General features: G+C 40.6%; 1 protein-coding gene across 1 annotated transcript; it reads left to right on the top strand.

Annotated features, from left to right (window-relative positions):
- Positions 1-314: 314 nt before the first annotated feature.
- LRMDA (leucine rich melanocyte differentiation associated) lies at positions 315-24,483 on the top strand (the record flags this gene model as incomplete). Its single annotated transcript, XM_027776167.1, has 4 exons — positions 315-319; positions 518-644; positions 12,077-12,216; positions 24,271-24,483. Coding segments are annotated over exons 1-4 (485 nt in total), but the record flags the coding sequence as incomplete, so codon positions are not given.
- Between the last annotated feature and the right edge of the window lie 255 nt (positions 24,484-24,738).

The following is a 24,738-nucleotide window of genomic DNA, read 5'->3' on the forward strand; positions in this document are numbered from 1 at the left end:
TGCTCCCCCTATGAGTGTACAGAGGAGAACGGCTAAGAAATGATACTTGAAGTTATATTTATTATTGTAAGAGGGGTATGATATTTCTGGGCAGGAATGATGGATGACAACTTAAATTTGTGTCCAGGGAATGAAGGTGAACTGTGACAGAGTTATTTATCTTGGGAATGGAGGTTAGGGTCAGCCGAGGCTGGGTGCCTGAAGGCACAAGACATTGACAAATTTATCCTGCAGGCCGTATCTGAAGCCCTTTGTTTTGGATCCTGGCTACTCACTAAGTGACCCTCATCCTTCATGTTGGCAATGCGTGAAGGATGCGGTGAGTGCCAGCGGCCCCTTCTCCCCCGCCGCCCCCACCCCGGCTCCCGCTACTAATTCTTGTCATTCACTTTGCTGACAGGCACCAAGCCCAAACTATTCCCAGTCCTGAAAGGGAAGGTTAAAATATTTATTTCGGCTCATAATGGCCTCCCTGATTTAGTGCAGGATCATTTTTCCATTGCCTTTGTCATTGCAGGTCACTGGAAGGACTGAGCACATTCAGAGGCCTGGAGGAACTCATCTTGGACAACAATCTGCTCGGGGACGACCTCGTGTTGCCAGGGTTACCCAGGCTCCATACCTTAACCCTCAACAAGAACCAAATATCCTTTTGGCCGCCCGCTGCCCCCACTCTCCACCCAGCACACACTTGTCCCCTCCCGCAACACTCTCCCACCCCACACAAATACCTGCAAAATGTCAAATGAGTTTTATGTGTCAGCTAAATTAAAGTATGTGAAATACAGTCCATGGGCAGACAAAGCGTTCTGTCTTCTGGCACTAGGGACACTTCAGAGTAATTTATTATAGGTCATTCATAAATGAAATGCACCATTATATCTTCCTGTTGCTCCATTTTAGTGTAGAGATCTAAGTTATGGCTGTGAAGAAATCTTTTTAATAGATAAAAATAGAGAAAGAAAATAATGTCACTGCTGCTGAGGAGGCAGAGCCAGCTCTGTTTGCTTGGGCTCGTGTGAGAGGGCGACCTCTGGTGGGAAGTTGGGAGTAATGCCGCTAAGCGAGCGTGGCCACCTTGGAGGTGTCTGGAAGGCCTGGGTGCAGTTGCTGGGAGCATTTCTGGTGCAGGAGAGGAGGAGGAGGATACTAAGGGGGAATAGACGTGAAGCCCAGGCCCAGTTCCACACTCCCTGGTGTGTACCACGCTAGACTGGTGATGAGAGAGCCCCGTTATGGTGCACAGTCCCCGAGGAAGGTGAGGACCCATCCAGCCTTTTCTATGGTGAGAATGCATCAGGGACTCTGTCCAGTGGCACGTGGCTGCTCCATGGTTACAGTTATGGATTATTGTGTGCCAGTGGATCAGTGCTCTAACCGTGGGGCAGCCATGTGAGCTCAGTGAGGTACACCTCGTTGTCAGTTTTGTTAACTCTTTTATACTACACATAGAATAATGCCTGGAACAGAATATGAGTTCAGTAAATATTTGCAGGATGAATGAACGAATCATCATCGTTAGCTGTTCTTTATGGAGCACTCCTAGGGATCAGGCACCGTGCTGGCTGCTTTATATGTAGCATTTTTCTTTCTTTCTTTTTTTTTTTTTACCAAACCTTATGAGAAAGGTGTGGTCATTCCATTTAGCAAGATGAGTTGTAGGCCCATAGCCAGATGTCAGCAAGGTGCTAGGATCAAAATTTAGTCTCAACTCAGTTATATCCAAAGTTCTTTCCATTTCATTGTGTTGTTTCAGACATAAAATCAAATAAGTCCAATCACCTTGTATTATTGATGAAATAATTTGAGACCTGGAGTAATTAAGTCAGTTGTTCACATCCTCACAGTAAGTCAGAAATAGAAAAGGACCCAGAGAATTTTCCCTTGGAGTATAAAATAAAAGCAGGCATACATGTTACTTTTAACGTGTGTGTGTATATATATCAGCTTTTAAGAATGATTTGTAAAAGCTTTTTTTTTTTTTTTTTAAAGTTTTGCTGTAAGGGTACATGTACTTGTGGGAAGAGAGGGGGAAAAGACAGAGAAAGAGAAAGAGAGAAATGACCCCCTAAGATGGATGACCACAGTGCAATCCCTTCTCCTCCAGTCTCCTCTCAGGATTTAGGCACACACACACATGTGCCTTATATCTTTTTCTTTTTCTTTTCCTTTCTTTTTATTTGAGAGGTTTTTGCTATAGGGTGCATGTGCTCGCCAGAAAGACAGAGAGAGACAGAGAGACAAAAAGCGAGAAATCACCCTCCAGGGGGGATGGCCACGCTGTAATCCCTTCTCCTCCATTCTCCTCTCAGGAACTTGGGCATGCACACATGCACCTGGCATGAGTTGAAGCCTCTGTGTTCGGGACTTGAACCACAGTTGACTACATGGGAGTCCAGTGACATAGCCATTACGCCAACTGCTGGTTCCCCTTTCTTTTTTTTTTTTTTGAAAAATTTTTGCCTTAGGGCACATGTGCTCACCACAGGGAGGGAGACAGATAGTGAGAGGAAAAGTGAGAAATTACCCCCCACACATACACTCGGGAAATGGCCTCACTGCAGTCCTTTCTCCTCCATTCTTCTCCTGAGATCTTGGCCATCAACGCACATGTGTCTGGTATGCGTTTCAAGCCTCTAGGTTTGGGACTTGAATCACAGTTGGCCATGTGGTAGTCCAGTGGCATAATCTCTACATCTTATGTTGGCTCCAATGCCTGGCATATTTTTAGGCCACTGAGTCTGGGACTTGAACCATGCAGTTAGCCATGTGGGATCCAGTCACCTAACCTCCAGGCCACCTGCTGGCCCTGCAGGAACATTTACACCGTTATACGTCAAGCCATAAATTATTATTTTCTTCTATAAGATATTGTCTCAGCCCTTTCTATAACAATATCAGACTGGGTGGCTTAAAAGACAAATATATTTCTCATGCTCTGTGGACTCAAGGTCTAAAGTTAGGGTGCCAGTATTGTTGGATTCTTAGAGATGCCACTTTCTTGTTGTAGCCTCACATGGCAGAGAGAAAGAAGAAGCAGGCCTTCTGATTTCTTCTTGCTTAGGATACTAATTCTATCACTGCATGGCCTGATTACCTACCTCCCAGAGACCCCATCTGTACATACCGTAACATTGGGGACTCAGGTTTCAACATCTGAATTTGGGGGAGACGCAAACACTCATAGTAAATATGCTCCTTGTGACCATTATTAATCAGCACTTTAATAGAAGTAATAGGGGAAGGCCTATAAGTAAGTTCACAGTCTTTATCATAATGAAAATTTGGTAGATCTTTTTTTTTCAATTAAATTTTCCAACTTAAAAAAAATACTGTAGTTAGTGTGTCTTACAATTTTCTTGGCTGGCTTGGGTGATCATTTGGATAATATTCTCAAATCAATGAAGGATGTAAGAATTATTAAACTAGAATTTGGGTGAAAGGGTTTCTTCCTTGGCCTCCCTATGCTCATGTCTTGTGTCTCATGTCATTGTGTAATAGTAGAATCCAGGAACTCGGGTTCATGCTCACCTTAATCATATTTAGCTATGTAGCCATCAATAAGTCATCCTCTATGAGCCTCCATTTCTCATGAAATAAACTGGCGCGGATGATGGTTTTAATGTCAGTATTGCTGTTATCAGAGATCCGTGAACCTTCTGGCTCCAAGGTATGAAGAGTTTTTCTCTGTCTTTGGTTGAGAAACTTATTCTAAGATATTTATTCTAAGTATCAGAAACATTAAGTCCCTTTTCCACCCTAGCCTCAACTTCTCTAATACTCAACGGTAGTGCTGATGGACCAATGCTAATGGCCTGAAACAGAAGGCACTGTATAGCTATAAACCTGATACACCACATCACTGCTGTTGGAGTGTACGTTATTATCTGAAGATTAAAAAAAAAAAAAAAGAAAAAAAAAAGCCAGTAGTTGATTCATTCAGGATTTGCAGCATGACTTTTTTCATTTTTTCCTTCTCTGTTCTATTTTTTTTTTAATAAAGATCAGCTTCCTATCCACTTGATCCAGAAGTTACAGAATGAAAAATAGGTACAAGCTGGCAATAACATTAAATGCTATTCTCTTACCTAACATGTCTGACTTTACCTTGTCAGCCAACTGACTCTCCTACCTAATTGTAAGAATGCTCCAGGCTCTTCAACAATGTATGGGTTCCATATTGCTATTGCTCCTTCATGAAATGCCTTAGATGGGCTCTTTCAATGAGCTTTTGATGCATAGTAATTCACCCCAAAAGTTAGTGGCTTTAAACCAGAAATATTTTATTTATTTACAACTCTGTGTATCAGCTCTTTGATCAGGGCTCAACTGAATGATTCTTCTGCTAGTCTTTCCTTGGATCACTCATGTAGGTTTAATTATCTGCAGGCTTGACTGGGAGTGTGGTCTAAGATGGCCTTGCTCATATGTCTGAAGCTTGGCACTAGCTGTTGGTCTGTGCTAGTCTGTTAACAACATGTAGCTCAGTCAACAACTCACACCAGACATATAAGGAAGGGCATCTTAGATGGTGCACATGGAAGGACTGTTCCAAGAACACAAGCCCCATTGTATAAGTACTTCTCAAGTCATACTTGTAACATGTGTCTTGATGACTCATGGCCAAAGTAAGCCACATGAGTAATGTAGAACAAATGTGATAGAGAACTATATGAGGTGTGAATGTAGCGGCACCGTTCATTCTTATAACAATCTGTCTCACGGTCCTTGGCATCTTGTCTCCTTAAGATTTTACTTTATATTTGCTGTAAAAGACCTAAAGCAAGAAATATTGACCTCCTATTCAGACACTAATTCCTTATTGTTAATTGAGTCTTTAAACTTATGAGGAAGTTTGCAAAAGGGAATATGTTCTTGATTTCTTTTGTGAAGTTTGTTTTATTTATACTGGTTTTTTTTTTGGAGGGAGGTCATATGTAAAATGATTCTTCACCCCTGTCTCATCTGCCATGACCCTGGGAACTTTGGTTATTCACTTCTTTTATCTTTTAGCAAGAGAAATGATCATCAAATAGTAGTTAAAAATGTCAGGCTTTCGAGCCAGACTTCTTGAGCTTGTACTTGAGTCTATCACTTACTGTGTGAACTTGGGCAAGTTAATCAATATCTCTGAACTTTGATTTCCTTTGCAAAATAGGAACAACAATAGTACATATCCCATAGGTTGTTTTCAACATTATTCTAAGTATCACAAACACTAAGTTCTAGTAATACAGTAAGTGCTATGTAAAGATTGGTATTGTTATTATTACTGTCTTAGACACTTGTGTGAACTCAACCAGTCTGGCTTACATTCCATTATAATCAAACCAAAATATAGGTTATAGTCTTTTTTGATTTTCATAATTTAATATTACCCTAGTGCCATCCTGTGGGTTGGTTACTGCTTGTGAATAATTCTTCTCATCTTTATGAAAAAACTGGGAGTTATGAACTCTTTGAAGGCTTTGGTGGGACTCAGTCTAGAAACCAGGCATGCTAATTTCCAGGCCCAGACTCTGAAACCCAGAGGAGAGAATCTAAGATGCAGGAGGAGTCAGTTGCCGGTGCCTGTCCATCTAGCTGGGGCTGTAGAGAGTCTGCCCACAAAAGGGATTCCAGAGTCTGAATCTAGCATCTGGCAAATTTCTTAGGAGTTCACCAATCAGTGCTTTCCTTCCCAGCTGTGTGCCTCCTGCTTGACCTCCCGTCTTTGTTCCACCAGCTTTTCGTTCCACTTCTGTTTAGCCTGTTAGTGTCCTGCCCTGATAAATCTAAAACTTGGTTGGCTCAGATTACTTCTTCATGTCTTGGTTTATAGTTGTCTCACCCTTCTTACTTTGATTCATTTAGCCTGGCCAGGTAGTCATTGGCCATGAACTTGAACCCCTAGCCACAACCTATATTCTCATTTTCCCTCACCCACCCAATTAGCCACACACACTGTTTCTGACACTTTCACCAATATAGGTAGGGTATTTGATAATGATCTCAACCATATTATATCTAAATACTTAACCTCAAGAAAAGGGCAATCGAAAATTCAGGAAAAGGTAGATATTTAACCTTCACATAATCAAATGGTTCTCCCTCACCTTCCCTTTTGGGGAGAGGAGATAAATAAGCTAAATGAATTTGAAATCACACTTCATTTCCATCTCCCTGTTTGTGCCAGCATGTGTACTGAAAAGAAAATGAGTTTGAATGGTAGTACCTACAGGAAAAAAAGAATCGTGCTACACGTTACACAGCTGGACTATGGTAATGGGTCCACTACCCTGAGTTAGAAAGCCAGGCTAGACTTCTGACAAAAATCTATGGTGTTATTTGGAGAAGTCTCTGTTTTTGTCAGAGACCTCAGTTTCTTACAAAATGGATAATATAATACGCATTTCAGGGTTTGTGGAAAAAGATTTAAACGATATAACACATGGGAAATCACTTTGTTAACACTCAGAGACTTTACAACTTCTTAATATGTTTTACTGTTATTCAAAGCCTCAATGCTTTGGATAATCTTAAATGGGAAGTATGTGAGGAATAGAGCACAACAACACCTGTGGTCTTCCATGAAAGCATGTAAGCCTCCTCATTTTTCATTGTTCTAAATTCCCCATGGTGTAGGCAAATTATGAATCACATGTCTCGAAGAAATACAATTTCTTTATGATCTAGGTTTGACTCTAGGCTACCATTTACTGGCTGTGTGACCTTTAGCCCCAGTTTTTTTTTTTAATGTACAGGTAATAATATTTCTGATGTTTATGAATTAGATTAGTCATTATACTGTATATTTGTCACTCAGAATATTCTATATTAGCATTAGCTCTAGTTAAAATTCCCTCAGTGGCTATAGAGGCTACCCTTTGACCTGGAGGGAGAGTATAATACATTCTCATCTCAGGAACAGCTTTGGACCTGTGCAACTGGACATGGACGCCAGCAGACTTCCCTCTTCCCTCATGCGCCAAACTTTTAAGCAAGACATTGCTTTGATCTTAGACTCTCTGCAGAAAATCTCCCTTGGCAAGCATAGCCATGACAGCTGGGCTCCATGATGGCAACTTTCTATAGACAACTCCGACAAAAATCAGAATGCCAAGTACTCCGGAGAAGATATGATGAGGGAAACCAGGTGTGTGTGTGCAAAGAATCCAGCTGGAGAGAGCTGAAACTGTGTCAGGTTGCTTCAGATTTTTATATAAAAATGGGGGAGAGTAGAACAGGTACCTTTAGGAGAATTCCTGAAAGTCTCCACTGTGGTGGTCTTGGTTAGCCTGGGACACCGAGTCTTATCCATTGAGTGCTGTGGTTAATTTTCCGTGCAACTTGACAAAAAGGAATGTGACAAGTTCTATCTCAGAGTGTGCAGTCAAGCAAGACAGGGCCATGTTTGTCCTGGCTGACCCAGGAGACCAAGAAACCAATTAAAATTCCTTCTCCTACTTCATCTTCTTGTGGCAGTATCAACATAAACATCTAAGGGCTAGTCCAGAGTATTCAGGGAGAAGGTACTAGGGCTTCCTGTTGGGTGTGGATTTCAGGGAGACCACTTGACTCAGCCTGATTTATCATTCAGTAGGATTCAGAAGACAGAGCTTCTGCCGTACAAAATACACTAAATGAGGCATCCCTCAGATTCCCTGGAAATCCCTTAGATTCACTGGCACAGGATGGCTGAAGCTTCTTAGAGCTGCAGACTCTTTGCCCAAGAAATCCCCATGACTAAGGCATTTGGATGATCTATTTCCCTTTAGTCTTCTCCTCAGGGATAGATCCAGGTTTTGTGGAATGTGAAGCTTATGTAATTTCATGGTGCCTTCTTAAATACAAGGATTACATAATTATGAATGCAAAATTAGGCATAAAAATTAATGTTTATTGGGAAAAAATATATTAAAAACAACTTTTAAAAATTGTAAGTTGTGAAGTACCACAAATGTCAAAATTTTAGAAAAATAGCAATCTTTTTATACTAGATATTCTTATATAGGAAGTTTTTTCTTTTTTACTGAATATTTCTCTGTGGCTTCATTCTGTAATGAAATTTTGTAACATTTTTGGTAAAGAGAATAGAAAAATAATTCCTTGTTTTAGTATGGTTGATCAGAGTCATTTTGTTTTATTTTGTTTTAGAGAGATTTTTGCTATTGGGTGTGTGCGTTTGCCAGAGATACAGGGAATCAGAAAATGAGAAATCACCCCCCAAAGGGAATGGTCATGTGCAATCCCTTCTCCTCCGTTCTCCTCTGTGGATTTTGGGCATGCAAACATATGCACCTGGCGTGAGTTTTAAGCTGCAAGGTCCAGGACTCAAACTGTGGTCAGCCATGTGGGAGTCCAGCAATGTCACCGTTACACCATCTGCTGGTTCCAAAGTCATTTTATTTTATCACTCATTGGCAATTTCATTGCTATTATTGGTAAAAACAAATTTTAAGATTATTAAATTTTGAAGAAATTCTTACACATTTTTTGCATATGAGCTATGTAAGATTTTAGCTCTTTTAAAGTTGTATGTCTATGTGTGCACACATGCATGCCTATACTCAATTTTAAATGTTCTTTGAATTGTTGAGTTTGTTAACCATTTTATCACCAGTTTTATGTTGGCTCCTGCGTGTTCATATTGGCATGGTAGACAGTAAGAGCATTGTTACTGGAAGCCATTCCTACTCATACTGTTGCAGTAATTTAACCAGACAGGTCCAGCTGCTGTGATGCACTGGTAACAGAAGTGCCTGAAAATCTTGAATCAGCATGGCCAACTTCAGATTGAGATCTCTAGGTTGGCTTTATGATCCTCTGGAGGTGTTCATAGTCACCCAGAATCCTGAAGAGCTAGAGGACTGGGAGAAGGGAATTGCAGCATGATGAATCTCTGTTGAGGGTGCCTCTCTTTCATTTCTATTTTTTAATGTGTGTGCACATGTACTCTTTCTAAAAAATAATATGTTATTTAAAAAAAAATAACAATTTAGCTAGACATAGAAATGACTGCAAACTGCATGGTATACCCCACTGAATCATAATTAAATATCACTCTTACACAAGTGCTCCTTCACCAGGAACCCAGGATTCCCATGGCCACTGCTATTGTCACCTAGCTCAAGGGAAAAAGTGTTGGAAGAAGTATTAGCAGGAAAAGGAACAGTGATCTTCATGGATTGTAGTTTAAACTACTTTTGAAAATTTTACAAAAATACACAATTATGTGATTATGTTACTAGGGCCTTTCCCAGGGCCTTGGAAAGGACCTGTGCAAGCAAGGAGCTCCTCATGTATAAGCTTTATTAGCTCAGTGGTAAATCTACATATGAGGATTTATCTAAATTAAAGTAGGCTACTTCTCCAGTGGTGCTAGCTTCCCATCACTTACTAAATGTTGAGAAATTACAAAGATTTCAATCCAACTCAGTTATGGAATGTTTTCTCAACTTAAAATATTGCTAGTTTTGAGCTTTTTTCCTAAATATTCTCACTTCCATAAGTAAATGGAAAAACAAAAACAAAAATAAAACAAGGTTTAAGGAATCTGCCTCAGGAGGGAAATAGGTTTTGGTCTAACTTTTCCATTCATAGTAGAGAGGACTTCTAGGGTGTCAAGGCTCTCATCTACATAAATATTTGAATCACTCCAAATCAGGATGACAGCAGTATTTTGGTAGACTGCTCTTGCAACCCCACAAAAATACTGTGCTGGCCAGCAGGCGTGATCAGGTTGTCTGGCTGTCTTCCCTGGAATGAGGGCCTCACCTTAAGACTTTAAGACAACCTTATACAGGCATGAGTCCTAGTGCTCCATGGAAAATTTGATGGGCCCCATATATGAGGTGGACTTGGAGTAAATCCTGAAGGGGAAAAACCAGGACTGGGACTGAGGCCCATGTAGGTTCAAGTTGAGATGTGGGGTTTTCTACTTTAATGGCCCTATTGGCCCCTGACCAGTCCTGGGTACCAGACAATGACTTAAAGCATTTTGAGGAAACACTCCGAAACATGTGGCCCCTTGAGGTGCCTCTGCCCAAGTCTATTCTATCTATACTGATAGAATACTGGCAAGACTCTATTATTTATTTTAAAATTTCTTTTCATTTTTTTTAGTATAGCAAAGACTGAAGCATACAAAGATAGAAGCTTCTGGAAAAGCTGAATTTTCCCTGGAATTCTTCATTTTCACTTTAATTGGTTATATTTAAATGATTTTCTCAAATAACGTGATGACTTAAATGAAAAGAGTAGTAAGCATGTTTTGTCTTCAGTGATAATAGGTTAATATTTTGATTCCTGGCCATGCACTTCTTGAACTTCCAAACTTACCTCTCTGGTGGGACCCTCCTTCTAGGTTTCTCTATGAACTCCCCCATTCCCTTCATCCTCATTTTAACATACCCAGATGTTATTTGTGAAAGATGTGAAGGCTTCAAATCTTCCCTGTCCATTTTTCTGTCTCTGTTTAGGAAATGGAGAAGATACTGGCAAATTGAGAAAATCAGTCTTTTCTACCTCTTTTGCTCCTTCTCTGCTTTCTGTGTCCTTCCTCTTACTCCCACTCAGAGTTCAACATTTGATCCTTCGGAAGACAGTGGCAGACCATGCTGTGTGAAGAATGCATGAAGGAACTTAGTTTAGAGAATACATGATTTAAGGAAGGTGAAAGTTTCACATAGCTGAAGGCTCATCATGTGATCTCAAGTAGTTAAATGGGTCAGTGGGTAGAAGTTAGAGGAAGACTAGATCCCAGAGGAAGGGAAAACTATTATGGTTGTCAAGAATGGAATGCGATGCCTTTTGGTGACTCCTGGGCAAATAAGTTAGGGTCTGAATTTAGGCATTCTACAGACTGGAATTCATTCTTCAGTGGCAAGTTGAAACAAAGTACGAATACGTCTAGGTATTGTTCTAAGGTTAGATAACAGCCTGTCAGAGCAGAGCAGAGCAGACCTTTGATTTTACCTTCCTTTCCTAGGTGAAAGTGAACTTCGCTCCTGGGAGCGAAACAGGAGTATAGCTTTGACACATGGGTATTTCATTCTCTCTACATGTTTAGTCCCTGTTTTCTTTGCTGCCTTCCCTGCCAAGGACTCCATCCTATCCACTGACTCTGGCCAACTCTTATAGCTCCTGGTAATCACGGTCTCCATTCATGGCTTGTCTAATCATCCCTTTACCTAAGGTACATCTCACCTGTTTGTGGCTCAGACCAGAAACTGATATGTGGACTAGTTTGTCATTAAATCCTTTCCAAAACCTGTAATTCCGTGAAGCTATCACTCTTGCCTTATTTGGTTTGGGGTCTTAGTATTTGCCTGGATTGGCCAGTGGATCCCACTAGGAGATTGCTTATAGAATAATCTCATTCCCATTCCTCTCCTGTGCCTTTTCTCTTTCATTTTCTTTTTCATGGAATATTGGATTCATAACAGAGTCACAGAAAATGCAATTTGACCTGCCTGGTCTCACTAAACCTATCCTACCTTACTCTTGTTTTCTTTTTCTCCTAGTATTCTCTTTCCCCCCAGTCCAATGCTTTAATGCCACCAGTGAGACCACTAAGCAATGCTTAGCTTTCCTGTAGGTTCTCAGATCAGAAGCAGGAACCAGTCCCTGTTTGGATTCATGTCATTCCTGTATGTTCCCCACATGGAGAGGAGAATACATCTTTCATGAATCCTTTGGAAATAATTTCTCATTTTAATTACTAAAAAAGTGTTTTATGGATTTGCATTTTGTAAAATATTTTACTAGGTGGAATCTACCCTTTTATTATTATTTTTTAAAAAAGCAGAACTATAGTGTATAGAAGAAGTGCAATTAAACAATTAAGTCTTTTTATTCTCTTTTAAGTGATCTGGACTTAGCCTGACCTGTCCAAAGAAAAACTGGGCTGTGTTCCTAATAGAAGGAATGAAAAACTAGTGGTGCCATATGCACATAGCAGAGTTGATATCACCCCTCACTTTGACTCACAGGAGCAGACTGGATTTGCCAACTGATACGCATAGCCTATCATTTATGGCCTATGCTCCCAACTAAGCCTTCTGCCATCCTAGACCAAAATCCTTAACCTTTCTACATCACTGATTTGGAGTACCTGCTTGATCACCTGGCAGAAGCAACACCAGCTCTGGAGTACCTCAGTCTTCTGGGTAATGTGGCATGTCCCAATGAGCTGGTCAGCTTGGACAAGGATGAAGAAGACTACAAGAGATATAGGTGAGTGTCTGGGGGTTTCAGCTGGTGGGATAAGAGGTAACAGCATCTTCAGGGAATGATATTATGCCGTGGGGTGTGTAGTAGGTGTTTGGTAACTATCACTAGACTTCCCATGACAATGTTAAACTTTTACTTTTTAGGAATCTAGAAGTACTGTCTACCTTTGATTGGGGTGACAGGGTGTAAGAAAGATGAAAACTTTTTGGGTGATCTGGTTTAGGTCAGGGGTTGACAAACATTTTTCATGAAGGACCAAATAAATATTTTAGGCTTTGCAAGTCATAGGGACTCTGTCTTAACTATTCACCTCTACTGTTGTAATGCAGCAGTTGTCATAAATAACTTGTAAATGAATGGGCATGACTGTGTAGAACTTTATTTGCAAACCAGGCAGTAAGTCAGTTTTACCCATGGGCTATCGTGTGCTGACCCTGCTCTATGATGTAAGATCTTTCTGCAGTCTGCCCCAGAGACATTTTTTTAGATAGAGATCACTTCCCGCTAAAGTTTATGGTGCTCATATACAGTCCCAAGAGGATGGCCCACAAGGCCCACACCTTTCCACCATGAAGCCACACTTCCATGTTCAGCAGTCACATGCTTTGGTGGGCTCCAGGCAGAAGTGCTTTTTCTCTTCTACTTATAAACTATCTGCTTGGAAACTCCTGATCCAAACTCACCTCTCTCCAGGAGTTTTCCTGATCTTATCCAGTTTACTAAACTCATTTTATTTTCCTTTTTCATTTTAAATTCTGTATGTTTTCATTCTTCATTATTGTTTTATAAATGTTTTTAATGTTATTTTTATATAGATAGCTTCTCTCTCTAGTATGCTATAAGCTCTCATTAATTTTCCACTCAAATAAATGTGGGAAGGAGAGGAGGCAGGTAGGAAATACTAGACAGATAGGGCTCCTGGGAAATGGACTTGAAAGAGTTGGGAAAGGAGGATAATGATTAGAGATGAACTTGTTCTGTTGGGACTCATACTAGAATCTGTGGTAACCCATGAAATAATGTAGTTGGGACATTAATTTTGTAAAAGGTAAAGCAGTCAGAAACCCTGAGGGCATGGAATACTATAAATTAAAAAAAAAATAACCACACACACACACACACATGTAAGTAAGGTTACAGCAACAACAACAACAAAAAAACCCCAAAACAAACAAAAACAAAACCACCCTGATTTTAGTAGAATAATTTTATGGTTTACCTGCTTTTCTTTCTCTTCTCTTTTTCTCTTTCTTCTTCTTCTCATTCTTGCATTTCTTCCTAATTTTTTCTTATGCTAATCAGTGTCAAGCCTCAAGTCCAGATTCTCCTTTGTGGTACTAAATAGTCTTTTTTTCTTCCTTTTTCCCTTTTGTATGAGAAAAAGCAGTGGGCTGGAGTTTGTCTCACACGTCAAGGAGAGCCCTATCTCAGCATGTGGGTTTACTACTGAGTAACTCTCCTGCCTTCTGTAGCATTTTGAACAGAATGTAAACTTTTCTTTAAAGTGATCCAGAATTATCATTATGGATTGTGGCCTTGCAGAGAACTAGGGCTCTGGGATTTTGACTAAGATATCAATTTATAGTAGGAAGAAAAAGAAAACTGTATTGGTTAAAACTAAGCAGTTAAAGATTTTTAGCCCCCCCCCAACCTAAAGAATGTTACATGGAGATAAGGTGGTCAGTGGATAATGCAAGACTTGAACTCAAAGAGACAGATGTCAGAAGCCCCAATCAGCATCACATAGTGGTATTCCCAGTGTGTAAACAGATGTCTGAGGAATTTATCTTTATTGGGCAGAACTTTATACCTTTGACTTTATTTTCTAGGCTTCTTGATTAATTTTATAGGGATCTGTGAATTCTTTAATCTTAGAACTGAGTTCTAAACCTACTTTTTTTTAAAAAAAGTTATTAAGTCCTTCACCATCATGAAGATTTTCATTTGGGATGTAATACTGAGGATTTGAGTGGGAGTTTAATTCGGAGACATAAGCTTAAATCCAATCAGAGAAGACTTAGAAATTCCTTCTCCTCCTCCTCCTCCCTCTTCTTCTTCTTCTTTTATTTTTCAGAGAGAGATTTTTGCTATAGGGTGCATATGCTCACTGGTGAAAGTGGGAAATCATACCCCAGGGAGGATGGCCATACTACAATCCCTTCTCCTCCATTCTCCTCTTGGAATTTGGGACATGCACACACATGCCTGGTTTAAGCCACCGGTCCGGGACTTGAACTGCGGTTGGCTACATGGGAGTCCAGTGATGTAACCATTATGCCACCTGCTGGTGCCAGACTTAGAAATTTCTAAATCATCATTTTAAATCGCTTGATCACTTAGAACTTAATTTGTTTCTGTAACACATTTATCTGTTTTGGACCATTTACTAGTCTAGCTTCAGGTATAAAGGGGTCACTTAAGACAGTTTTATCCTTTTGTAGTGACTTATTTTAAGATATGTCTGAGAAGGGTCAAGCAAGTACAGGAAAATACGCCTAGTAAGTAACCATTTTTAGGAAGTCAACGTTTGAGAAATTCTCATTTGTATTCTGATTTTTTTCTTTTTCTGTATTCCTAAGAAATAACCCAGTACATTTTTTATATATGTGTAGTACATGTACATATTTATCTTTATATGTGTGTATATATGTTTATGTTTATGTGTGCATATACACATACAACTGTTCATTTATTCATTCAGAGTGTTAAAAAAGCTCATATACATCATATACATGTGATTTCAACTTCAGGCACTTTTTAGTCTTTTTTTTTTTTTCTAAAATGAGATAGGTAGGGTGAGGGAAGTTTCTAGTTGTGACTTATTCTATTTGCTCTAAAGTAGAGGGCTGATAAGGTTGTAAAAGAAATGCTAATACTATTTTGTTGTTGTAACTGGCCATATTAACAAAACTACTAGTAACTATGATGTAAGAGACTAGATTAGAAGATTTGATGGGGAGTCCAGATTAGCCAATGGGACTTTTAAAATGGGAAAAATGTCCTAGATTGGCAGCCCTTAACCCAAGATAGACCTATGAACCATCTGAAATATTCTGATTTATTAAGTTGGAAATACAAAAAAAATAGTCAATAGGTGATTCTGTTGTTCAGTTGGCCCTAGTGTCCTTGGGCACTTTGCTGCTAAGAAGTTATCATTCTCCTTTACTGCCTAACACCATCTTATTTATTCCAACCTTATATGCTGCCCTCACTACTTCATGTATTTAAACATCTAGGAATGGCTTCCTGTAGGTAAGGGCTGAGTAGTCTTGTCTCTTGAAACCTCGACACCTGATTTAGTGCTAGTAATGGAAAAGGGGTTGGAACTGTTTTCTGGAGTCAGCTTAAAATGACTTGTCCCTTTCATGCCTGCATACTTATTGCAGGAATCTGTGAGCCTTCTAGTTGTCCACTGTCCCTTCAAAATCAGATTTGTTTGGATGTCAACAAATGCAGTTAATAAGCAAGACTCAATCAAAGTCCTTAGTTGTGGGTCATGATTCTTTAGGAAGGTTTGATTTTGCGAGAGTGATTGATCTCAGGGGCTAACCTGGGCACTCTGCAAGTCTGTCCTCTCTTGCTTTAGGTCACTCCTCCTTGAAGGATTTGAGGTAGGGTCTGGAAAGATTGTTTGTTAGTGCGCACGTGGCAGTGTAGTTGAAATTACCTTAGAAAATACATAAGTCACCCACAACAGTGGCAAGATGTTTACACTCTGAAAGGAACAGAAACTAAGAACAGAGAGAACCTGAAGCTTGTGCCCATCCAGTGACACATTCACTACTCAGCATCTGAGTGTTGAGTGAAACAGTAAGTTAATCTCTAGCATATTTACATTTTTTACTTATTATTAATAGTTATTAAAATGTTTATTGTTAGTTTGATAAGCATGCATACTTGCATTTGGATGAAGTAAATGTCAGTCTGATGAAGCTCTAGTCTGTGGTCTGAAAACAACTCTGCTTTGTTCCTTCCAGAGTTTGTGCTTCATTCGCCTGTGAGAAATTTTAGGGTTTCATGATCTGACTTTTGAATTCAGAGTTCCTGTGGCATTTGTGTTTATATAAAGCAATGTAGCTGCCTGATTCTTTTTTCTTTTTCCTTTGTTAAAATAATTCCCTGGCCCTTCGTCCACATAGCATGAGGTCTGCCTTCCTTCTAGTGGATACCTGGAGCCCAATTGTAGAGCCTCTATGTAAATTTATGTGACATTTTCACTAGAAAATTGCTTAAAAAATGAATGATATTTCTTCAGTTTACTGTTTTTCACTTTAAGTACATTTTCTGACAATATGTCTTCTATTAATCATTTAAGCAATAGTAGGAGCCTTAAAGGAGTGTATTCAGAAGCAAGAGCCCATGGTTCATTTAGTGCTGTCTAAAAAAATTCCTTATTGATTGGCATCCTCTGTGGTTATGTGATGTAATATTTATAATATGTCACCCAGCCATACATCAAAACAAGTGTGTCTGTTGTTTCATTTCCATGGGAGATGTTGATTTCAAAGAGGTCAGCCCAGTTTTAGGTCACGTTGTGGCCAACCACTGGACCAGAAATGGGAAGTGACTAGATTTATGTAGTTATTGGAAATGGCATCCCAGTTGCTTAGTTTTTGCTGTTTTTCCTCTCCTCCCCCCACATCCACCCCTTTGGCTTTCTCACTTACCCTCCCCCCATCACCCAATTGGATTTTCTTGGCTCACATCCCCACAGTAAAACAGGCTCATTAAATTTGTATGTGAGCAGGAACACACTACCAAGTTGTTGAGTAGTACCCAGGTCCTGCTGGGACAGGAACGAAACTATGCCTGGGGTTTCTCTTTGCCATTCATCATAGTTCATGGCTGAGAAATGTCCATTGCCATGTTATTCCAGGGGCTTAAACCTGCCCTTACTTTGTGGTATGTACACACTGTGCTGCTATTTGGGGATGAATGTTGAATAGAGGTGAATGTGATAACCAGCAGCCTTCAGGATTTGGGCAGGAAGAGAGTAGCAAGGCAAGGATTGGCTTGAGAGACCACCATAGTACTGAGAAACCACCTGGGGCCTCTTGCAGACCTCAACGTGCCAAACATAATGAATCAAGTATGGGAAATGGATGTCCAGAGTGGTCCACTTCTTGTCTTCTCTTGCAGTCCATTACTTTCTTCTTACTACAGAAATAATAATGGATGAAGGGCAATGGTATACTTCACACTTCCAATAAAGGAGATAGTCTTATTGTCTCTTAGCTCTGCTTTGTCTCTAAATCTTTCATCATTTATTCTCTCTTGCTACTCCTGTCTCTGGGTGGCCTCTCCTCCTCCCTTCTCTTTAGTAGGTACCTCTATATTTTTTTCCAACTTTAGATTATTTAGAATGTGACACTGTTTCTTTGTTTCTTGGAAGGGAGCGACCCAGTGCCTGCCCAATGTCTGCAGCACTCAGCCAAAAGGAAGAAGGGAGGGACTCTCTACTGTCTGCTGGCTGTCCTGGGCTGCCACCATTTACCAGCCGAATAGTAGCTGTAAAACTTATGGCTTACATAACCCAGCTAGCATTCTCCAGCTAATCTACAATCTGGGCTTTGAAGATCACAAGAAAGCAAAGGTCATGACCCAGAGATCAAAGTGACAGAAGCCCACAGAGTAATTGCCGGTTACCCTCTGTAGAGGGCCTTGGTCTGTCCTGTGGGTGTATTGTTTGCAGGAGACTTCAAACATACTGCCGGTGAACTGTGAGGAAAATCAGCTGGCCTTTGCCAGTTGTCAGGCATTCATTAATGCTGTAGGTGAGCTCACCTCGGCTCATTAGAGTGAGATCATTGTCATCTCTTTGAGCATCTGGAGTTATTCCACTCACAGTGTTTGTTCATTACTCTTTGGTCTTTATTGACTTTTTCTCACAGTTCTTCTTTACCTGGAGGTGTAGGGGGTGGTTATTAAGGAGACTGAAGTAACAAGAAAGGACAATATGGATGTGTTTATTGTAAATTAACTTTGAGACACATAGAACTGAAGCAAGATAAAGTTTGAGGGAGCCTTAGACATCAGTTGCCCCATCCTCTTCATTGCACAGATAGAGAAACTGAGGATCAGAAAGGTGACAGAGACGGAAGGAAGATACAAGATACACTTAATGTCTGGGCTCTTTCTCTGCCCTGTTAGACTCCAGTGCTTTCATTATGACAACCTTCCCTTTTTAAACTTTTCTCCCTCACATTTTAAAAGCTTTGGTCTCTTAACCTACATTTAAGCCATTGCTTATTTTTTAAATTATCATTATTGATCAGACATATTAAGTAGCTGATCAGTGTTTTTGATCAGCATGAGGTAACCAGTGTTACTAAATAGAGTTGATGTAATCCAATCAACAGCAAAGAAGCGTAATGTTTTCTTGGCATCTTCACCCTATTCTATTAATGGGAAAGACTGAAAATGGTTCATGGATGACCTATAGCTTTTTACTGGGGCCTCAGATAGGGGCATCAGTAGTTCATACCATGTCACCCCATTGCCCCAGGGGAGCAAAATGGGAGCAAGAAAGATGTGAAGAAGCATAGACTTCCAGGAATGGAAGGAAGTAGGGAAAAGTCCAATGACCCTATGCATAGTGCTCTCAAGAACTGGAAACTTGGTTTTCTTTTTCTGAGACTTTTTTTGCTGTAAGGTACATGTGCTCGCCAGAAAGACAGAGACAGAGAGACAGAAAACGAGTAATCACCCCTGTCGGCAGAGGGAGGATGGCCACACCACAATCTCTTCTTCTCCATTCTCCTCTCGGGATCATGGGCACATATGCACACGTGCCCGGCATGAGTTTAAGTCACCGCGTCGAGGACTCGAACCATGCTCGACTACATGGGAGTCCAGCAACATAGCCATTATGCCAACTGCTGGTCCCAAAACTTGGTATTTCTTCAGTGGTCTCAGAAAAAGAAACATGGCAGCCAACCCCACTAGCAGACAGTGGAGAACCACCTGGACTGTACTGTGGAGCAACTGGGGATAACTGTTGTGGGCAGGAGGAAAGAATATGCTCCTTTCTCTTTAAAATCTGAATGACAGGGACCAGCAGTTGGTGTAATGGCTATGTCACTGGACTCCCATGTGGTCGACTGCGGTTCGTGTCCCGGACCTGGTGGCTTAAAACTCATGCCAGGCGCGTGTGCATGCATGCCTAAGATCCCAAGAGGAGAATGGCGGAGAAGGGATTGCGGTGTGGCCATCCCCTCTGCGGGGTGATTTCTTGCTTTCTATCTCTCTGTCTCTCTCTGTTTTTCTGGCGAGCACACGCGCCCTATAGCAAAAACCTCTAAAAAAAAAAATCTCAATGGCAAATAGTAGAGCATCAAGACTGGAAAAGAAAAAATTGATTTTGGAGAGGGGTAAGAAGCCTTTCTATTGTATCTTTTCTCTTCCTACTAGTTTTAGCCTTCTTAGGCATCCTTGAAGAGAATGGAACTTTCTATATGAAAAGAAAAAAGAGAACCTGAAAAGCTCTGTGTGTTGGTCTCTCACTATTAGGAAATCTGTGTCCAGACAAATGGGTCTTTAAACACCTTCCTGAGATTCCCTGCTCTCCTTAAGATGACCTCACCTTCCATCTCACAGCCAAGAGTGGATCTATCTCCCCCAACTCCTGCCCTGGGGACTTTCCCCAGCCACCTTGAGAAGGTCAGGAAAATTGGAGATGCCCTCTGGAGCTAGGGACGTGAGACTTAGAATTTAGACGGATCTCTTTTCATTAAGCAATGCCCTGGCTTAACAAGCAGTTTTATAAATCTGAAGCTGTCTCCGGGTGTCGCAGGATTTATAGACGGGGGTTTCTGCCATAAAGTGCTTTATGATGGCTGCCTTCTGTGTTATTAGTAGCTGTCTCTTCCTTCAACCATTGCTGTTTGATAATAGCCTTAAAACACCCAGAATTACTTACCTGCAAGCCCCATTCCCGATAGCCCCTGTTGACAGTCTGAATAAGTTTACTGCCCTTTTGTTGTACTTTACCTTCAAAACAAACTGATTGAACCATCAATAGCTCGTGGAAGCTGACAGAGGGATGTCATCTGGACTAGCCCTTGTGATTGCAGGTTATCTGGGGGAGTTAACCTTCCCACATTGTTAACTGAAATGTTTTATGTACTATGCAACTTTAGGATACGGCTGTGATAACCCCAGTAACTAAGTAATACATCACAGTAAAGAGATTTTGGTGCAACAAATAACCCTGGATTAAATTTACAAGGGTTGAATTGATATTGTAAAAGCTTTCAGTCTGTGGCTTCGGGAATCCTCTCTTGTATTTTTATGGCAAACTTGTATTACATTCAGGATTGAAGCTGCAGCTTTTGACACCCTGACATGACCTAGAACAAAGGGAAATAGATCTCCCAAGACCAGGATGGGCCAGGCAGGCAGGAAGCCCACTGACTTATCACTTGGTAATAATGTTTGGAGCCAGTTCCTAGCCACTAAGGGACAAGGGGATATACTTGATGTGGCAGCTTTCTGAAGCTGTGTACTACATTCCCTGGGACAGGTGTACTGCTAATGTAACTAGGAAGAAGACTCTGCCATCTCCTTACCCTCATAATCTAAAACTGTTATTCCTCATGGTGTTATTTTCCTCATTGGTTTCAGTCAGAGCTGTAGCATCACCTGCTAACTTCTTAGAAATGTAAATTCCAGCTCCACTACAGACCTACTGAATCAGAAACTCTCCAGTAGGACCCAGTGATCGGCATTTCTAAAAGTTCCAGGGATGCTGGTGCCCCTACAAGGCTGAAAATCACCACACTAGAATATTAACTCACTGAGAGCACAGGCCCTTTGTTTTGTTCATTGCCTTATTCTCAGCACCAGGCACAGTTTCTAGCAGGTGTAGGTATTCCATAGTTATTTGCTGAGTGGGTGATTGTGTAGTAAGTAAATGAAAGGTGACACCCTTCCAAAGGATGCACTTTGCTCCCTGGACTACATTATTTGGGGCAAGCCTTCCTGGTGTCCTCAGTCCTCTCCAAACAGTAACCACATGGAAACTTGGGCTGGTCCTCAAGATGGGAATTTAGTAATTCCTAGTTTCAGGGGTGACTGGCAGCCTCTGCCATGGCTGTCTCTTCAATTGTTTAAGAAGAGTGCTCTGAAAACAGCAGCTCTTTGTCATCTAAGACTTTTAACTAGCTCAAAAGCCAGCACCTCTCTCTCTCTTTCTCCTTTGATTTCAGGGCTGTGATCCAAAGTGAGGAGAAATGACAGTGTGCGGTCTGTTGTCATCGTGGTTCCTGCCAGCCCAGGAAGGCATCTTTCATTCCATCATTAAACATTGGCTGATTTTCTAATACTGATGTTTTCTTCACCTGAATATTCATCTTTTCCCACCCTACACTTAGTGGGTGTCTTTACTCCTTTGAGCGTCACTCCTGACATATTGTTTCTGTCTGTACATGTCTTTATTTGAAAGAATCTGTTGTCATCAAGACTTTGCTGCTACAAGCAGAAGATGGAAGTTTTCTCTGACATTGACTGAGGCCGGTGGGAGTTGTAGTGGATAGAAAGGACATTTGGACCCTTTGTGGTGCTTCCCTGATTTCAGATAAGGTTAGGGGTCCTTGGCAGAGGGAAGGGAAAGCCTCGGGGAAAAATAGGAAAGATGGTAGTAGATTAAGGCCAGGGAAGAAGCAGGAAGTACATATTCCAGTTTGCAGGGCCACGAGTATTAGGGTAGACATTTCTGGGGAAGGAAAAGTATATGTCAGAATAACTTTAGAGTGTTTTTATTTTAACAGTGGTTGTTGCTGGAGACTTCTCAACTGTTGTTTCTGGTTTTTCAGTGATCAGTCAAGTCTTTTACCTGGCTGATAACTGAACAGCCAGATAAAAGACAAGCATATGAAGGTCACCTGGTAATTAGAGACCACCTCATGAATATTGGAGGTATCTGGGAACTCAGGGCTCCACTTGGGGTGTACTACATACACCCAAGTAACATTTACACTGAGAAAAAGCTAGTGCCTGGGGTTGCTTCAGGGGTTAGTTGTGTGAAGCTTTCTTGAGTGCTCCTATTTCTCCTTTTCTCTTAAGTTTTCAGTCATTCACTGAGTAGCACAGGCCTCTAACTACTGCTCTCCTAACTACTCTCTGTATAAGCTCAGTCTTGGCATGCATCTATGCTGATTTCTCATTTCTTTATGTGATTATCACATCATCACTAAACTAAATGCCCCTTTAAGAGCAGAAACCATGCCATCATCACCTCTGTATCCTTAGGCCTGTTACCTAGTAGGGACTCAAGAAATATTTACTCAAGTGAAATGATCTGGTATGTTATTGACTATTCTCATGTTAATTTCTGAGATGTGGTAAAAATGAGCAAAGATATTTGCCCTTGCCTTTAAGAGGCTTATAGTTTAGGTAAGGACATCAACTGAACACTAAGAAAATAACTAGAAAAAAAACAAAATTTATACTGCTGACAATGTATTCTTTTTTAAAAGAATTATTTATTTTACTTTAATTATGTACTATTATTTATAGTCAATCACTATACATCATTTAGATTGTGAAGAGATTTTACCCAACATGATATACGCCGCTTACTAGGCAAGTTGAGAATACTATGCACAACATCATCAACAGGCAGCAAACCATACCTGTATCCCACAAATGTCTTCTCCATTTTCCCCCCAAATTTCCCTTGTTTTTAATTTGCTATAGGGCACATATGAGAGACAGAGACAGAGAGAGAAAAAGAAAGAAAGAAAGAAAGAAAGAAAGAAAGAAAGAAAGAAAGAAAGAAAGAAAGAAAGAAGCAAGCTACCAAGTTTGGGACTTGAGCTGTGGTCGTCTGGGTGGGAGTCCAGCACCTTAACCACTGCTTGCTGCTTGCTGGCCCTGACAATGTATTTTATAAATGCTAATAAGGGGGAAACACTGTGGGCTGGAGTTGTAGAAGAAAATGTCATAAGGGTTGGAGCTCAAGACAGTCCTTGTACTTAAGAGACTGGTTCCTGGCAGAAAGTAGCAGATTCTCTTGGAAATAACCCCATTGCTTTTGACATTGGATACCCTTCTTCCTGAGCAGGATAGGGATTAAACAATTGCTTATTTGATTAATAGACTATGGGGCATGATGGAAAACATCTGCACTGGAGAACCTCACTGAGGAGGGAAAAATGTATGTGTGTGTCTATACCTTTTAAATATTTATCTTAGTATTTATAACCCTATATTTGGCCAAGTGGATCTTCTTGTCAATTCTGTACACCTGTCTGAGCAGTTCATCACATAAGGAATCACTACCTTATCCCTGGAGTTCATAATGATGCCAAAGTGTCTTTCCAGGAGATGGAGAACACGTAGCATTCATTGGGCTATTAATATCTCCTAGGAGCCAACTCCCCTGTTTCTCCTTGATAAAGGTAATTTTCATAGTGCCAGTGTGGAAATAACACAATGCTATGAGAAAAACCTCATTAATAGCCCTGTTTAATTCCTCAAGAGGGCATTTCTTAGCTACCTATGTTCTTTCCTTCTATCTCTGAGTCATCTAGGTTACTACAATCTGTTTTGTGTCCTGGATGGCAAGTCAAGGTCTCTTGTCTCAACTTAAAATTGAAGATCTGTTCTCAGATACCAGTAGGAATGGCAATGACATAAAGGGTATAGTGAAATTGTAGGTTAGTTTTCCTGAGAAGTTCCTGTGCAGCTTTTGGGCCTGTTTTCAAAATAGAAGGAAATGAATACTTTTTAAAGGTCCTATTAGCTAAGCCAATTGTATGTCTGTGGGTCTGTGTTTGTCTGTGTCTGTTTGTCTACTTTTGAGTCAACCTTTGGGTCCACTGAAGCTGTTAGTGAAAGTTCTAAAGTTTGGTTGTGTGTCTGAATAAAACATTACCATGTGGGTTTCCCCAGAGAGCAATTGTTCATTCTTTGTGAAAGAAGACAGATGAAGCAACTGTCAGCATCTAAATGTCTGAAGACCTAATGGTACAGATTCCTGAGGATCAGATAAATTGCTTGGATCTTTGAGGTTATCACCCCAACCTTCCTGAGTTATCACTGACTTTTCTCTGCCAGATGCTTTGTTCTGCACAAGCTGCCCAACTTGAAGTTTCTGGATGCCCGGAAAGTAACCAGACAAGAACGAGAGGAGGCGTTGATCAGAGGGGCCTTCATGAAGGTGGTAAAACCCAAGGTGAGCGTCTACTCCCTGGTCTTTGTAAGAGATGTGTGTTGCATGACACTAGTTACATCTCAGAGCATGGAGGACATCTTGTATTCAAGATACAGGTAGGCTCTTACATCATTCTTGGATATACTGTTAGAAAACACGAAGTAGAATTGGATATAAATTGGGTCTTCCTGTGACCTAGTCTAAGGAAACCTTACTTGTAAGATTGTCTCATCCAGGTAGCTATTTTGCCAATAAAGTAGCACCATACAGAGCCCAGTGGTGACGTTCTGTGGGCAATTTCAAGTGTTCTTCACAAAATGTTCCCAAAGGAGACCCTTTGCAGGTCTGAAGCCAACCAAGGAGAAAGAGTA

The sequence above is a fragment of the Tupaia chinensis genome, unplaced genomic scaffold, assembly GCF_000334495.1.
Source record: "Tupaia chinensis unplaced genomic scaffold, TupChi_1.0 Scaffold000635_2, whole genome shotgun sequence".
Taxonomy (NCBI): Eukaryota; Metazoa; Chordata; class Mammalia; order Scandentia; family Tupaiidae; genus Tupaia; species Tupaia belangeri.